Consider the following 17,156-nt stretch of genomic DNA (forward strand, 5'->3'; position numbering starts at 1 on the left):
CGTTGCTGCTTCTGCAGTCTCATTTTCTCTTCCGTGTGGGTTTTATGCCTTTAAAAGGAATTCCCTCACCACAGTTTTAGTGGCTTTTCAGGAAGAAGCAAAATCCTGCTGACTCTCACACCTGGGCTCAACGCCCCGGACAGGGGCCGTGCAGCTCCGTCCCTCCCATCCCAGGGGTGGGGGGGAGGCAGATCTGCTGTGTGCAGGGCCCCTTCCCTCCCTCCTTTACTACCAGCGTCAGGAGTCACGGTTGGATTCCTGGATTCCTCGTCCCCCGAGCCTCTCACCTCCCCAGCTTTGCAGCCGTCCCGCCTCCCTTGCGAGCATGAGTGGTGGTGTCCTGGGTTTCGTCCTTGGCCCCCTGTCCCCACAGTCTCCCACGGGTCTCCCCTGTGTGCTCAGGGTCCCCAGGCCCCCCTCTCCGACACACCCAACATCTCTGGTGCTTGGGACACCTCCGCCGCTGCCTGGCTGGCTCCGACGGAGGAGACCGCAGCCCAGGCCTGCGCTCTGCTCTCAGGCGCCCTCCTGCACCCAGCCCGCTTCTCTCTCCGTCACGCCGCCTCCTCCAGACTCTGACCCCTCATCCGCAGGGCGCCCGATTCCGGCCTTGTTACCCCCCGGGCAGCCTCTGTGGGCCCGGGCAGCTCCCCTGCTGGGGAGACAGAGAGCACAGCCCCCGTGGGCAGGTGCTGCAGGCTGGGAGCCGAGCTGGGAGCCCGGGCCTCTGCTGCTCTGCTCTGTGCCCTTTCGTTGCCACGTGCCCCCCGCGATTAGTGAAAACGAGGATGGGGCGGGTAGAGGGCGGGCACCGTGGGAGGGCATCAGAGGGTGAAGACAGGGCAGGTGGCCTGAGGGGGGGGGTCCATGGTGGTCCTGGAACGATGGGGTGGAGAGGCTGTGCACGGGCGGGGCCAGCCACCAGTGGGGACATTTGGGGAGGATGGCATGAGTGCCCCGTCCGGTGACCCCCGAGCAGCGCGGCCCCTGCCCTGCAGCCGTTCTCCCCGGCGGGTCTCACATCCTGCATCTGCTTTAGGATGAGGTCTGCCTCATCGTTCCCGTTCCTGTCTTCCGTTTACTTTATCCGCACCTTGAGCCTGATCGAGGTGGCCTTGGAGAGGAGCTGGGGAAGCCGGCGGGGTCAGGGCAGTGGGTTCCACTGTCGCCTGTGCCTTTGTGCCGAGTTTGTGAGACATTGTGTCCCAGGTTCCGGGGGGTGACTCAGATGTACGTGGTCAGCCTCAGACCACAGCGCACCTGGGGTTCCCGTGTTCCTGGCCTCTCCTGGGTCAGCGGTGTGGGAGCCCAGGGTGAATCGGCCGCTAGGTGGCGATACCGTGCACGCACCTCCGGGCAGGGACCTGGCCTTTGGGGTTTGGCGTCAGGGCTCCAGCACAGCTTTAGGGTACTTCACGTCCAAGGTACTGGTCTCCAGTAAATCCAACCCCTGCATGCTTACACTTGTTCTGTTTCTTCCTTCAATATCCCTTTCTGATTACAAAAGTAATTTATTGTGGAAAATACAGAAAAATACAAAAACGCACGAAGAAGAAAATGAAAAGCATTCATCTATAATCCAATCACCCACAACCAACCTATCATTAACATTTTCATCCTTCTAGCTTCTTAGATGTGTGTATATTTATACATTTCTACATAAAATTGATGGGATGATATATCAGTTTGCTGCTTGTTACTTTTTTTCACTTGCCAGTGTATCATAAGGGTTTCTTTATATTATTGACTATTCCTCAAAAATAGAATTCTCTAATCATTGTGCAGATTTCCAGCCTAGGGAGAGACCGTTTACTTACTCAACTTCCACTCAACTTCCATTGATATTTAGGTCATTTCTGCTTTTATTGTTTTTTGGGGTTTTTTTTTAAGCAAAGTAAATGATTCATAGCATTTTTTGCTCACGAAAGTGCACTTACGTCTCTGATCATTTTGTAAAATGGATTTCTCTGAGTTGAGTATATGCGAGAGTGGGTGTGTAGCTGGTTAGAGATTGTAGCACCAGTGTTACCTGTAGCAGCAGGTGGGAGACGAGCCTCCCCCTCCCCGGCCAGCGTGGGGAGACGCTCGCTATGGAGTCCCCTAATACTGCCAGTAGATTTGCCTCTTCTAGAATGTACACCAGGAGCCTCCCAATTCTCTCTCCCCTTTTAAAAAATGCTGCTTCCGTCCTTCTCTTCAGATTTAAAATTACCTAAGCATATTTATTTTAAAATATAAAAGTAACATGTACCCATGATACAGAAAGTCCAATCCCCCGAACTGTTTACCATTTTGTTTTTTTTTTTCCCCCCAGAAAAACCTGGCTGTGTGCTAGAAGGTTAATGCCAATAAGACTTGACCTATTTAACTGTCCCAACGCCCTGTCTTTTCACTCAGTGACAGACCTTGGAGATCCTGGACAGACTTGTTTCCTGCATTCAGACTTGTTTCCCGGTGCCTTGCTGATGCGTGGGAACATGACTTCCAGATTTCTTCTCTTGGCCATTGGTGCTGAGAACATCCTTAAATTAAAAAAATTTTTTTTATACATCTTAGTGAACTTTACAAGGATAGCCTGGGGTAACTTCTTTGTAGTGCAATCGCTGCGTTAAATGGGGCATGTATTTTAATTTGTGATCGCTGTTGCCAAATTGTTCTCTCGATGTTTTCCGCACTCACTCTTGGGACAGCTTCCCCAGCACGGCCTCGGCACAGTTTAAGCATTGTTCATTGCTTCACGCTGCGTCTCCCTTCCTGATCTGTTTCAGGTCTGCAGAGGGCCTTTCCTACCCCGTTTCCCAGCTTTTTGTTTTAAGGATGCCTAGAAATATTTTGAAAATATAGTTTCTACCATTTCTGCTTGAATTTGATGAAGATAAAATTGTAGCTTATGTTTGGTCCATGCTTATTGAAACTGATTGTAATAACTTTTTTACTTCCCTTGGGTTTTCTTGATATACAGTGGTATCACTTTTAAATAGTGATAATTTTTGTTTCTTTTTTTTACATCCTTTATTAAATGATAGTGATGAATGGCATTCTTTTTTTTCATTCTGGCTTTAATTAGTTGAAACAAATAGAGTTTTCTTATTAATTGTGATGCTTTCGGTAAGAACTAGTAATAGGTGCCTAATGATCTCAAGAAAGTAGCCCCGTGAGTGAGTGTTCGCACTTTCTAGAATGAGAAGTAGATACTGAATTTTAGCAGATAGTGTTCAGTATCTATTGAGATGATCCTTCTGGTGGCTTTTCTTCTCTGACTCTTACAGGGTAAATGGTATTACAGGCTCCTCCAAGGTTTCTTTGACGTCTAGTAGCTTCTTACTTGCTTTCTGTCCCCACTGAATCAGGATGCCCCAGGCATAACCACTGCAAGGGGCAGCGGTTGGCTCCCCGCTCTGTCACCACAGTGATGTGTGTGACACTCTTTTGTCACTGGCTTTTTTTTTTTTTAATTAATTTATTATTTATTTTTGGCTGCATTGGGTCTTTGTTGCGGTGCACGGGCTTCTCATTGCGGTGGCTTCTCTTTTTGTGGAGCATGGGCTCTAGGCGTGCAGGCTTCAGTAGTTGTGGCTTGCAGGCTTAGTTGCTCCGCGGCATGTGGGATCTTCCCGGACCAGGGCTCGAACCCGTGTCCCCTGCATTGGCAGGCGAGTTCTTAACCACTGCGCCACCAGGGAAGCCCCCTTGTCACTGGCTTTTAGTTGTCGCAAGACGAGACTCTGACCCCTGAAGTGACAGGCTGACCTGAGGTGGGTCTATGTCCATCAGCCCCAGACAAACCAGACCAGAGCACAGTCGCCATTGGCCACTTACCCTTCTGAGCTGAAGGTCACTTACCGTGGTCGAGACCCAGGCCAGGTCTGCCCACCTGGGAACAGCCTGCACTGGCATCCAGAAAGCTGCTGGACAGAGCAGAGACTCTTGCTGGGCTGGATCTGGGCATGGTGTTCTCGTTGCTTAGGCCTCAGGAAAGACTTCATGCCTCAGGACGGTTTCCAGGGGCTCGTAGGATTTCTCATCTGAGATCACGCGACTGAGCCATCCCTCGTGGCCCGCTCGAGAGCTCTGTGCCTTGAGCTGCTCCCTCCCCTCCTGGCCAGTTTTGGCTCAGCCCTTATGCTGACCCTTGTCTGGCAAAACCCCAGTGGGTTCCAGTAAGAGGTTCTGCTCCTCCTCGCTCCCCGACAGCCCATGACCTTGAAGTGGATTAAACCCCGAGCTGTCAGCCATGACATTCCAGCCAAGACACCATTACCATTGTCCCCGGGGAGCAAGGGGGCGGCATCGTGTAGATCCTAACACGTTCATGGTTGAAGGTAAGGTGGCAACCTTACAGCCCACTTCACAGTTTAGATGAAATGGACAAATTTCTGGTAAAACTCAAAAGAGCAAAAAGACCCAGGCAAAAGTGGAAATGTGAATACTCCTTTGTCTGTTAGGAACTCAAGTCTTACTAAAGTGCTTCCCAGGAGGAAACTCCCAGCCCGTCCGGCCTTACGGTGGGTTCCCCTGGTCACTGAAAGAGCTATAGTGCCCCCTCATATACGGACTCTTGCAGAGAAGAGGAAGGAGAGAACTTCACAGCTGCTTCAAGGAGGCGGTGGATACCCCCTGATGAGGACGCCCTTTGGGAGGCGTGAACCTGGCCCCTGCTCCGGGAGGGGTTCAAACAAGGAATTCTTTGTGGAAAAGGGCGGAGAAAAGGCGCCAGTTCTTAGGCTGATGATCATTTCTAGAAAGTCATCTGTGAAGTGATAGCATCAAGCCCCTGGGGTGTCCCTGTCCCTTCAGTGGGTGAGGGTGGATGGCAGGGCCGCTCATTGGGCCCTGTGGGGAGCGGGATATGTGAGGGGACTGGGTAAGGCCTGGGGCAGAGCAGCCGCCTGCTGCCTGCTCCCCAGAGGGGCTGATGCTGGGCAGAGACCGTTTTTCAGACCATGGCCTTCCTGGGGTGTCAGGTGTGAAAGGAGACCTGAGACACAGCTCTGTGCTTTGCAGGCTTGGGGACACTTTTACTGATCCCAGCTGCTCATCTGCTTCAGGAAGTTGGGTGCCCAAGCTCAGCCCCAGGAAGTGCATGCCTGCCCAGTCTACCCCAGGCCAGGGTTTCAGCTCCATGCTGTGGGAATGCCCCATCTTCCCTGTCCCCCGGTTCACCACCCCGTCTTCTTGTAACTACCACACCCCATGGCAGGTAGAGGGCAGATTGGGATTGGAGGATCAGACTGGTCATAGCATCCAGGAATGCCGCTTCAGAGATGTGTGTTCTCGGGGGTAGTGCTAATCAGGAGTGAGTTTCATGGCATATGAAGAAAACCCCAATCATGTTTTCTTGAACAAAATAGAGGTTAGTTTTCTCATGGATAAAGTAAATCCAGAGAGCAGGCAATTCAAGGCTAATGTGGTGGCTTCACAAGCATCTTGACCAGACCCTTTCTCTTTCATTATTCTGGCTTGCCTGCTCTGCCACCTCATGGCCCAAGATAAAGGCTGGGGCTCCAGTCATTGCATCTGCATTCCAGCCAGCAGAAAGAAGGCAGAGCTGGCAAAAGGCATATCTCGCTCCTCTTGAGGATGCTCCCTAGCAACACTTCTGCGTATAGCTCATTGGGCAGAACTCAGCCACACAGCTGCACCAAGCTGACAGGGAAGGGGAGAAAGGCAGTGCATTGGCTGCGATCAATGCCTTTATAGAACACGGGTTCTGTGACCAAGGGGGTATGAATGTCGGGGAGACTGCCAGCAGTCTCTGCCACGCACTTGCATCTGAGACCCTGGCATCGGTGGGTCCATGGAAATGTCCTGGTGTGGATTGAGACCCAGTGGCTTTCTTAGTGGTAGGTATAATTAAACTCTTTAAGTCGGCTTTCGTAGATGAGACCTACCTGGTTTATTAAAAACAGGAAAGTAGTAAAGCAGCGCGTCTCAATCTCAGATCCGAATCAGGGACCCTGGAGGGCCTGCGGCAGCAGAGCACACACCCAACTAGTTCCTAGTGTCCGGAGACCACCCTGGAGACCCGTGTCTGTGAAGGACTCCAGCTCAGAGGAATGGTGCCCAGAGAGGAGAGGGGTCTGGAACACCCCGACCTCAGGGGTGCGAGATGCGCCTGAGACAGAAGAGTGTCAGGGGAAGAGAGGCAAAAAGTGCAGCTTCCGCGCCCACTGCCTGACCTGCCGGGCTCCAAGCCCCGCTTCTCCACGTCCCCACGCTCAGCCCTACCAGCAGTGAGAGCGGCGTTCACCTCTCCGGCCGGGTGGAGCTGACGTCTGCTGAGATTCTCCCAGGAGGCCCCTCGGCAGCCCCGCCCCATTTCCCATGAGGCGCCTGCAGTTCCTGGAGCGTCTGCTTCGCCGGGACCTCCGTGCTGCGCTGGGGCTCTGGAAGCTCGAGAGTCTGCTCCCTGTAGCCTTTCCCACTGACTCTGACTCCGTGGCAGTAGTGGGGGAGCCCCCTGTGGCCACCGCTAAGGACAGTGAGGGCCAGCTTGAGGACTTGCTCTGGGCCAGGAGTCCTTCCTTGGAGTATGAACATTCTGGCTCCTCGTGAGAGCTAATGAGGTGGCCACTGTTGCTCCCATTTTACAGACCAGGGAACTGGAGCACAGAGAGGTTAAGCGGTTCACTCAAGGTTGCACAGCCCCTGGTTCCTGAGTCCCTGCGCTTAAACCACTATGCTTCCCTTTGGTGGGTCAAGAAAGAGGCTCAGAGACCCAATTTCCACGTCAGAACAAGCAACGTTTTCCCTTAACTTGATTTTGATTTGTTTTTTAAGGTAGTTTACGATTGTTGTGGGAAAGAAGAGGAAAGCATGACAAGAGGGGAAAATGTGTAATTCCACTGCCCAGAGGTGGCCATTCTGTCCCATTGATGGAGCCGCAGTTTAATAATCAGAAAAGTCTTCCAGGGAGGGAACTGAGCGCAGGTGGTCTTTGCATGCAGGTGCCCTGTAGGACCTGGTGAGGGAGCACATCTCTGGGTCCCAATGTCCGGCTGCCCTGAGGGCCGAGGACGACCTCGACCCCCAGAAGCCAGTCCTGCCCACACAGAATAAGCACAAAACCCTGAAACCCAGTGACTGTGACATTACCTGCCTGCGTGCGCCTCCAGCTAACAGCCTCCTGGCCCCTCACAACAGGAGGGCTGGCTCTCAGGCTCGCAGACACAACATCAAACTGGGGTTTTTTTCCTAACGTTCACAAACGTGTCAGGTCCCAGAGGGAGAAAGAATTCACAGGAGCACAGGAGACTTGCACATTAACTCAACGTGGACCTCACCATTCCTTCTCGCTCCTGCTTGCAGCCCTTCCTGCGCTTGGTTTCAGGCCCTGGGGAGACAGGAGTACCTGCTGGATTGGAAATGTGACCCTCTGATTGGAAAATACATGTTCACAGGCTGGTATCTGCTTAGGGAAAAGTTTGGAGGGATGTACTGCAAAAGGTCAATGATTTATTTCCAAGCGGAGACTGTGAGTGACTTGGGTTTTGTTTATTTACTTAATATTTTTACGGCTTTCTGGAGGTAGAATTGACATACTACCCATCGCAAACGTATAAGCTGTGGAATCAAGCAGCCTGTACAGGGAGATTCTGGTCCTCCTCGCCCAGTTGCATTGTATGTAACTACATTATGATACCCAAGCTAGGAAATGGGCTTCGGAGCACCGTGTGTGTGTGTGTGTGTGTGTGTGTGTCTAGTTCTGTGCCATTTCATCGCGTGGTGGATTCGTGTAACCATCTTCACACTGTGATACAGAACATTTCCATCACCACCAAGGTCTCGCCCCGCTCGTGGTCACACCTCCTCCCTCCTCACAGCCATCCTTAACCCTGGATCCCACTAATCTGTTCTCCATCCCTATAACTGTCACTTGAGAATGTTGTATAAACGGAATCACACAGTGTGTGACCCTTTGAACTTGGCCTTTTTTATGCTCAGCTCTATGCTTGGGTCCTTCCAGGTTGTTGCTGGGATCAATAGCTCCTTCCTTTCAATGGCTGGCGCGTATGCCGGGTTGGAATGGACCACTTTTGTGTAACCACTCACCTGTTGAAGGACATTTTAGTTGTGTCCAATTTTGACTATTACAAATAAAACTACTATAAACATTCAGGTACAGATTTTTTACGTGGACATAAATTTTCATTTTTTTTGGATCAATGCTGAGGTGTGCCATTGATGGGTCATATTTGGTTTTGCTTTTTGTTTTGTTTTTTTAAGAAACTGGCAAACTGTTTTCCAGAGTGACTGTACCATTTCACATTCCCATCAGCAACGTATGCGTGATCCAGTTTCTCTGTATCCTTGCCAGCACTTGGTCCTGTCACCATTTTTTTAAAAAAAATATATATTATTGTTCTAATAAGTGTGCGGTGATATCTCCTTGTGATTTTATTTTGTATTTCCCTGATGGCTAAAGATGTCAAACATCTTTTCAAGTGCTTATTTACTTTTTCTTTTTTTGTGTGTGCTATTTTGTTCTTAACAACTTTTATTACCAAAAGATGCATGTTCCCTATTAAAATTTCTAGCTGCATACTGATCTAGGAGCGTTCTCTCAATGGAAAGAGTCTTTATTCTGACTTTTATCTTTCTGACATTGTAAGAAGATTTTAATATCACTGATTTATTATTCCCCTCTGCTGGCCGGTGAGGTTTTATGTTTTCAGCCAAACTATCTGTACAGCATTTCATCTACAAATCTTTACACGTGTGCAAAGATACAACAAACAAAGCACAGGGGAGAATTGTGACAGTGAATTTCCAAATGGTCCTCACAAAGCTACTTTTCATGTCCCCCCAAATTTGAGGGGAGTAAGAAAAACTAAAATACAAAGTATTAGTTATGAAATTAAAGAGATACTTCGTACTGTAAAATAGATACAGGCTAGCTCTGCAAGGGAATGACCTTTAATCCACTTTTTAAAAGAAATAAAAATATAAGTGTTTATGTATTTCAAGATTTAATCCCTCATATAAAATGCTATGCTTTAATATTGATTGAAAAGCAAGTGCTTATGTTCTATCCGTGTGTTTTTTTGGCCACGCTGCCCAGCTTGTGGGATCTCAGTTCCCTGATGAAAGCCCAGAATCCTAACCACTAGGCCTCCAGGGAACTCTTTGTATGTTCTCTTCTTTGGTGAAATGCCCCTTGTGTCTATTGTCTGCTTTCTAACTGGATTTTGTATTTTCATGTTTTGTAATATGATCCATTCTGAGTTAATTCTTTTTATAAAGTGTAAGGTTTGAGTCAAGTTCATTTTTTTTGCTAATGGATCTCCAATGGCTCCAGCACTATTTGTTGAAAAGCTTTGCTTCTACCATTGAATTGCTTTTGCACTTTTGTCAAAAATCAGTTGACCATACTTGTGTGAAGCTATTTCTGGCTCTCTGTTCTGTTCCATTGATCTATGTGTCTGTCCTTCTGCCAAAACCATATTGTCTTGATTGATATAGTTATATAGTGAGTCTTAAAATCAGTAGAGCAATTCCTCTCACTTCATTCTTTTTAAGAAAAATGAGCTATTCTAATCCCTTTGCTATTCCATTTAATATTTAGAATAAGCTTGTCTATCTACAGAAGAAAAAAGAAAATCCTGCTAGGATTTGACAGGAATTATGTTAAACCCATGTACTTCAGTGTGGGGAGGATTGACATTTTCACTATGTTGAGTCTTCTAATCCATGAGCATGGTATGTCTGTCCATTTATTGAGATCTTCTTTGATTTCTTTCATTGGCATTGTGTAGTTTTCAGCATACAAGTTCTGTATGTTTTGTTAGATTTACACCTAGTATTTCATTTTCTCAGTGATTGTAAATGGTACAGTATTTTTGTTTTGGTCTTCACACGCTCATAGCTAATATAAAGAAATATGATTGATTTTTTATGTTTATCTTTTATCTTATGACCTTGTGGAAGTCACTTATTTGTTCCAGGATTTTTTTTTCCTCCCACTGGGGTTTTCTATGTAGACTGTCATGTCTGTTTCTATCATGTCTGCAAATAGGGACAGTTTCAATTCTTTCCTTCCAATCTATTTTCCTTTTATTTGCTTTTCTTGCCTTATGGCACTGGATGGGGGCACTGTATTGTATTCAAGGTGAGGGTGAGCCAGAAATCTCTGCCTTACTGCAGATTGTAGAGGGAAAACCTTTTACCTTTGAGTGTGATGTTAGCTGTAGGTATTCTGTAGATGTTCTTCATCAAGTTGGGGAAGTTCCCCTCCATTCCTAGTTTTCTGATCATTTTTATCATAAGCGGATATTGAATTTTGTCAAAGGATTTTTTCTGTATCAGTTGATAAGACCATGAGGTTTTCCATGTGGTGGTTAAGATGGTGTTAATACGATGGAGTGCATGGATGTTCAAATATTTAAACAGCCTTGCATATCTAGTAAAGGTCATGGTGTAGGCCTCTACTTATATATTGCTGAATCCTATTTGCTAATGTTTTGCTAAGGATTTTTGCATCAATATTCGTGAGGGATGTGACCTCAAAAGTGGTTTTCCTTTTTTAAATACTGTCTTAGTCCGGTTTTGGTATCAGTATAATACTGACTTTATTATTTATTTATTTATATAAATTTATTTTATTTGTATTTATTTTTGGCTGCGTTGGGTCTTCATTGCTGCATGTGGGCTTTCTCTAGTTGCAGCGAGCTGGGACTACTCTTTGTTGCGGTGCGCGGGCTTCTCATTGCGGCAGCTTCTCTTGTTGCGGAGCACGGGCTCTAAGCGCGTGGGCTTTAGTAGTTGTGGCACGTGGTCTCAGTAGTTGTGGCTCGCGGGCTCTAGAGCGCAGGCTCAGTAGTTGTGGCGCACGGGCATGTGGGATCTTCCTGGACCAGGGCTTGAACCCGTGTGCCCGGCATTGGCAGGCAGATTCTTAACCACTGTGCCACCAGGGAAGCCCCTAATACTGACTTTATAAAGTGACTTGGGAGTGTTGACTTCTATTTTCTGGAAGAGATTGTACAGAATTGATGTTAATTCTTATTTAAATGTTTGGTAGCATTCACGATGAAACCATCTCAGCCTGGAGATTACTTTTGCATGAATTTTAAAATTATGAATTAAATTTCTTTAGCCTTGCATGAATTTTAAAATTCTGAATTAAATTTCTTTAGCCATTATAGGGCTTTTCTAGTTATCTTTCCTGTTGGGTGAGTTGTGGTAGTTTGTATGTTTCAAGGAGTAGGTAATTGATCTAGGTTGTCAAATTTATATGTGAACTATTGTTCATAGTATTTCCTTATATCCTCTTGATGTCTGCAGGGTCTGTAGTAAAATTGTATTTCTTTCCTGAATTTGTTGGTGTCTTTCTCTCTTTTTCTGTGTCATGCTTGCTAGACATCTGTTGATTTTGTTGACATTTTCAAAGAACCAGTTTCATTGCTCTGTGCTGGGCACTGTCCACTGCACAGGAGCGGGGTCCCTTAACCCTCCACATGGTGCCACCGCACAGGTGCCATGTAACCCCACTTACAGACACGGGAACCCCAACACCAAGGATGAGGTGACTCACCTGGGATCTCGCTGCCAGCAGGTGGCTGAGGCAGGATTGCATCTCAGATCCCCAAACCCGGCCCCCCAGACTCGGCAGTGGGCGAGGACCCAGGAGGAGGGAGCGTAAGAGCTCTTTTCTTTAATAAGTGGAGAATTTGACGCTATCCCTTCCTTTCTTTCCGCGACGGGCAGCGGAGGGCATTGAGAACAGCCTCGGAAAAACTCAGAAACCGCTCGTCTTTCTCTACAAATGCTGTCTACACCACCCCCGGGACACGCGTCAACAGGTACATCGGCCGCCTCCTGGAAGCCCGCCAGATGGAGCTGGAGATGGCGGACCTGAACTTCTTCACCCTGAAGTACAAGCAGGCTGAGCGAGAGCGAAAGGTGAGTGCGGGGGGTGGGGTCTGGGGGGGGTGGGTGGCTGGGAGTGAACGTGGGTGGCCCTTCTCGCTGTAGTTCTAGGTATCCCTGGCGCCCTTGGGAAGACCTTGGCGTCTCCAGGAAGCTGGGCGGCTGACGGTCCTTTTCTGTGTCTTCTAGTATCACCAGCTTCAGGACGAGTATTTCACCAGCGCCGTCATTCTGGCCCTCATCCTGGCCGCCTTATTCGGCCTTGTCTACCTTCTAATAATTCCGCAGTAAGTGCTGTTTCGGGTCCATCAGTCAGAGGAGAAGGTCACCAGGAGTCCTTTTCTTTTCAAGTTCAGGTTCAACTCCCACGGTCACACTCCTGCGGTGCCTTGGCCTTTGGGGACGGCCTGAGCCACACACCAGTTCTCCATTTACCGGAGGAACTAGCTGAGCACGCCTGATGGCAAACGTGTGGAACGCTCACTCGCAGTTTTTAATTTTAAATGTGCTCAGTTCTCAGACACCGTATATTTTCAGTGACTCTGTCCACACCACATGCGCCATTGACTTCACGATGGCGTCTGCGGCAGGAAACAAACAGGGCACCAAATGGGCACCCTGGTGTCTAGGTGCTTGTCATTTTCAGAAACATTAAAATGAGGAAAAGTAGCCTTTGGAAAGGAACAAAAACATAATGATTTTAATAACATTTAGTCATCATAAGTCAAAGTGAGTGGCAGTTTTTGTTTTTCAGCAAGAAAGACCCCAGAAAATCTCCACTTTTCTTCCAGACGTACCACTTTCTTAATAAACCTCCCGAGTGGAGCAATTCTCCTGTGAGTTTCCAGAAAATACATGGAAGCCGCCCCCCACCCCGCCCCAGGACACTGTGGACACACAGTGGCCATCTGCATGGCCCTATCTGGGGATACAGCTTTTTCTAGAAAAACCCTTCCCAGTTGAAGCCCAGTAAGAAGGTGGTGCCCAGCAGCCAAGTCTGTGCAACCCTAGCCCTTCCTGCGTAGGAAAAGCATCTCTCAGGCACTCCCAGGACTAGAGAGACCCTGCGGGGCTTAGAAGTTGTGGGGGACACAGGAAGGGCTCCTCCCCTGGAAGAGAGCCAGCATGGGCAAGTTCCCAGAGACAGCTGCTCCTTCCTGGGTGCCAGCGACTGGGTGAGGCAGGGGAGGAAGGGTGGGTTCCCAGGCATTTCTCGGGCACACCTCGCCCGGCCCAGCCTGCAGTGACCACGTGTCTTCTGTCCTAGGAGCGTGGCCGTCCTGCTCCTGCTGGTGTTCTGCATCTGCTTCCTGGTGGCCTGTGTCCTGTATCTGCACATCACCCGGGTCCAGGTATATGTGTGCTTGTGTTCTCTGCCTGCTCGTTACCTAGTCCAGGTACCAGTGTGTGTGTGTGTGTCTTGCACCTGCACATCACCTGGGCAGGTAGGTGCACGGCTTCTGCCTGCCCTGTTGGCAGGCCAGGTGGGGCAGTGGAGGCAGTTCGTCTGCTTGCCGCCTTGGCAGGCGGAAAGAGCTGTCCGCATATTGGGAGTTCATGAAGCCCGTCATGATGTGCCAGGTGCAGTTTGGAGTTCTGGGAAGGTGCCCCATGGACACAAGGGTGGGTGATTGATAGTGACTGGATAAATGAACACAAGGTGTGACGCTGTTCTCTGCGGATGGAGCGTCCTGTGGCTTGTTGTGGGCTCCTGTCCTAGCCTGGGGCGACCACACTCTCGAGGATGCTTCATTGGCTTTGGAGCCAAGGCTGAGTGCATGGCCCTGTGTCGCCCATGGCCCCTGGAAGAGGGCTCTGTCCTGGTCCCTCACGCCTTTCTCACATCCTGAACCTTCATTTTCAAATGTCCCCTGTCCCCACTAGACCGCCACTTGTCACGTCTGACAGACCCAGGGTTATTTTTGCACAGTTGTTGAAAACAGCTACTTCTTGAGAAGATCGACTCTCGTTTTATTTATTTAAATTTTTTATTATTCATCGGTAACTTGTTGAGTTAAGAAAAAGTGCTCTTTATTCAAACCACATTCCCAGCTCTTTGATTTCGTAGATGGAGTGGCGTCTGGTTTGGTAAACTGGAATTTCCCACTTCAGATAAGATTGCTTTATTCACCTGATTTCAAGTGAAAGCATGGCAAGTGGATGCTAATTTCTTAGCCCGTCCCATTCATCCCCAGTGTTGAGAATCTGTGTACCTGGTGGACAGTTTTCCTGGAGGAGGTGGCCCTGGCTCCCCCAGCCCCTTTCTTTCCATCCACAGCCCCCTCCTCGCCCTCCCCCATGGGCCTGAGCATTTTTTCTAGGCGTGTGATTTTGACCCGTTGCTTCAGTGGGTCCGCTCAGGGCGATGGTCAGGAAGCAGCCGTGTGTAGCGTGCATGGTCCTGGCAGCAGGCAGCTGCAGGTCGCCCGGCCAGCGAGCGCCAGTTCAGGGGCCAGCTTCCACGCTCGCACACTCCCCTTCGCAGGCCCTGCGCGGGCTCTGAGCTCACCACGGGGCTTGTGCAGAAGACAGGGCGCCAGGCGACAGGAGGGGCCAGACGGCAGGCAGGCTCTGGCTGGGGAGGGCGGGGACAGGCAGCGGGGGCAGGGTCGTCCCGCAGAGGCCAGCACGTGCTGAGATGGGGAGACGTGAGCGGTCACGGCTGTGCACGCAGGCGGGAGGGTCCATTGCAGCTGAGAGTCCCCGAGAAGGCCTGGGAGTCAACTGGGCAGAGTGCCTTCCTCTGTGACGTAGACGCGGCCACAGCCAGGGCATCTAGCTGGTGTGGCAGCTGCATCGCTAGGAGCTGCCAGCGCGAGGGACTCAGTGTCTCCGTCCGTGAAAGGGATGGAGATTGGGGCTGATATTCATGATGTGCTGGGAGCAGGGCCTGGCACACATTCTTCCCGTATTTCAGCCTCACTTTTCTATCCGCCGTCCCAGTCACTCCTTCGTGGTCCCCTGAGCGAAGGCAGAGGGTACCGCTCAGGAGGCGGGGTTCCTGCCTTGGGCTTCCTCCCCTCCCTATGGCCCTGGCAGGGCTGGCCTCCGGGGAGGAACAGTGCCCTGCCCACCCCCACCCCACGCCGGCCCGGCCCACCCTAGACCCCACGAGCCGCCTGCAGGGGGTGGGGAAGGCAGGGAGGAGGTCTGCGATGGTGGTGAGATTCCTGCTTACACTGGACGTCGTCGATGAATGGGCATTGAATGAGAAGTTAGAAAACCTGTAGGCTTTCCCTCCTTGGGGAGGGAGACAGAGCCTCAGCAGAGGGCAGTGACCCTCCGGGGACAAACTCGAGGGCTCTGCTGGCCCCTGAGTGCCCTGCCGTCGCCACCTTCTTCCCGCCCAGTCCTGGTCCCCATGACCCAGCCTTTTCTGCCTCAGCCCCAGTGGTTCCTGCAGTGCATCTGTGTGGGATTGAGTTCATGTATTTAGCATAGGGTAAGTCATATTTTTTAAACTTCAAATTGCAACTCTCTGGGGGGCTGTGAAATTGGGTTTTTTTGGTTTGTTTTTATGTGTGGGTTTTTTTTGTTTTTTTGTTTTTGTGAGATGTGAACAAAAGGAATGGAATAGGAATGAATGAAAGTGTCATCCTACATCAACTGTAGTCAGGGTTTCCCGGAAGTTTGTTTCTGTTGTGTGTACCTGTGCGCCGTAGTGTAAAACGCAGTTCTTTACTACACTTGATCTTAGCCAAAGGCTGATGCCAGGTTTGATGCCTGGTCAGAAGCCTCTGAAGCCCCCGCCCCCCCATGGGAGCCCGTGGTCTCTGGAACCAGGCCCCGCCCTGGGCTTCTCTGGGCCCTCAACACGCATGGGCGGAGAATAAGCCCGGAGCGCAGAGGCAGGGCCGAGCGGAGAAGGCTGCGGTTGTGTAGTTGTCGCCTTTGCCTAGGTCGTTTAGACTCTGCGGCCACGCGGCTCCGGCAGAGTGTCGCCCGCATTAGGACTGACTTCCGCGGTGCCGGGCGGTCACCCCTCCTCTCGCCGGCCGTCTGGTGCGGCTGCGGTTTCTTCCGTGTGTCGCGCCCTGGTCACAGCACGCTGCTTGGCTCCTCTTCTCTGCAGGGCGCGGCGCAGGGTCTCGCTCTGCGTCCCCTTGCCTCGCGGCCTTGCTACACTGTTGGGGTCCTTTGTGAAATTCAGCCCAGGCTGTGAATCCCCCTCTGGCCGTGGGGTCCCGGGCGCTCAGCCTGGCCATTGCTGCAGAGTCCCTCCGTGAGCCGGTGACAGCGTGCTCTGAGGATGTGGCAACAACAGACAGCCCCCTGGGTCACCTTTGACTAATTGTGGGTCACGTTCTGGGGGAATTTTCCATTGTTTATGTCAGATCATCAGCTACCTTTTTTCTGTATTGTGACAAACTATTTTTCATGCTGTGTTTTGGTCTGTGGAGATATATATATGTGTGTGTGTGTGTGCCTGTATATTTGTTTTTTTGCTCAAGAACTGATAAGTTGACCCAAATTAACTGTAAAAAAAGGCGGCCATCAGTCTTAGAATGAACAGACAGCCCCTCTTATCATGCCTGTGTTCCTACCCCTCTAGTTGCTCCCAGCAAACAAGCCCCAACTCCACGTGGGTCCTTGTGATTGTCATTATTAATTTCCAGAGAGGTGTTTTGACTCTTGTGTATTCAATCAAACACGTTTGTAGGATCAGGCATTTAGCATGGAGTGAAGAGGGTCTCAGTACCCCGAGGCTGGCAGTCACAACTCTTCACCATTGTGTGATCCAGGGGCGGCCTTAAACACTGTTATTTTGCAGGTAACGGAAGAGCCAGCTCAAGTGGTCTTAAATGATAAAGGGAATTTATTGTCCTATATATTCAGAAAATTCAGAGGGAGGGAGAGAGGGAGGGGAGGAGGGTGGGCCCAGGGCTGGTTTTATCCAGTGACTCCATTCAACTACCCGAGACCAGTTTCCCTCTGGGTCTTCTAACTGCCCCTGTGTGCCGGCTCGGCTCAAGGCTGCCCTTCCTTGGGTGGCCCAAAGGCATCAGCAGCCCAGCTGTACATCCACGCCCACCCTCCAGGCCCGGAGGGGGACACACCGTGGGCAGGGCTTGCCCAGCCTTGGCCAGTGGCCCTCCACTCATCGCCTCCCGAGAGACTTTTGTCCTGTTTCCACCTCTCCCGCAGCACCAGGGACCAGGCCCCACTCCCGGTGGTGCCCTGGGGGCTCCTAAAGCCCACCCGGCCAGAAGGCACGTCTCCAGGGTTTGCTGAATGAAAGAGTGAGCAGCCCGTGCTTCTTGGGGCTGTGGGCGGGAGTCCCCTGGCGC

The 17,156-nt window shown here is 50.4% G+C and overlaps 1 protein-coding gene across 1 annotated transcript in view; it reads left to right on the top strand.

Moving 5' to 3' along the window:
- The window catches only part of ADCY1 (adenylate cyclase 1), a 122,044-nt gene that overhangs the window by 78,485 nt on the left and 26,403 nt on the right, over positions 1-17,156 (top strand). The window contains exons 9-11 of the mRNA XM_059932901.1: positions 11,707-11,901; positions 12,058-12,155; positions 13,136-13,220. Coding sequence (XP_059788884.1) covers positions 11,707-11,901; positions 12,058-12,155; positions 13,136-13,220 — 378 coding nt within the window. The remainder of the gene's footprint in view (positions 1-11,706; positions 11,902-12,057; positions 12,156-13,135; positions 13,221-17,156) is intronic.

Source organism: Balaenoptera ricei, chromosome 9 (genome assembly GCF_028023285.1).
Source record: "Balaenoptera ricei isolate mBalRic1 chromosome 9, mBalRic1.hap2, whole genome shotgun sequence".
Taxonomy (NCBI): domain Eukaryota; kingdom Metazoa; phylum Chordata; class Mammalia; order Artiodactyla; family Balaenopteridae; genus Balaenoptera; species Balaenoptera ricei.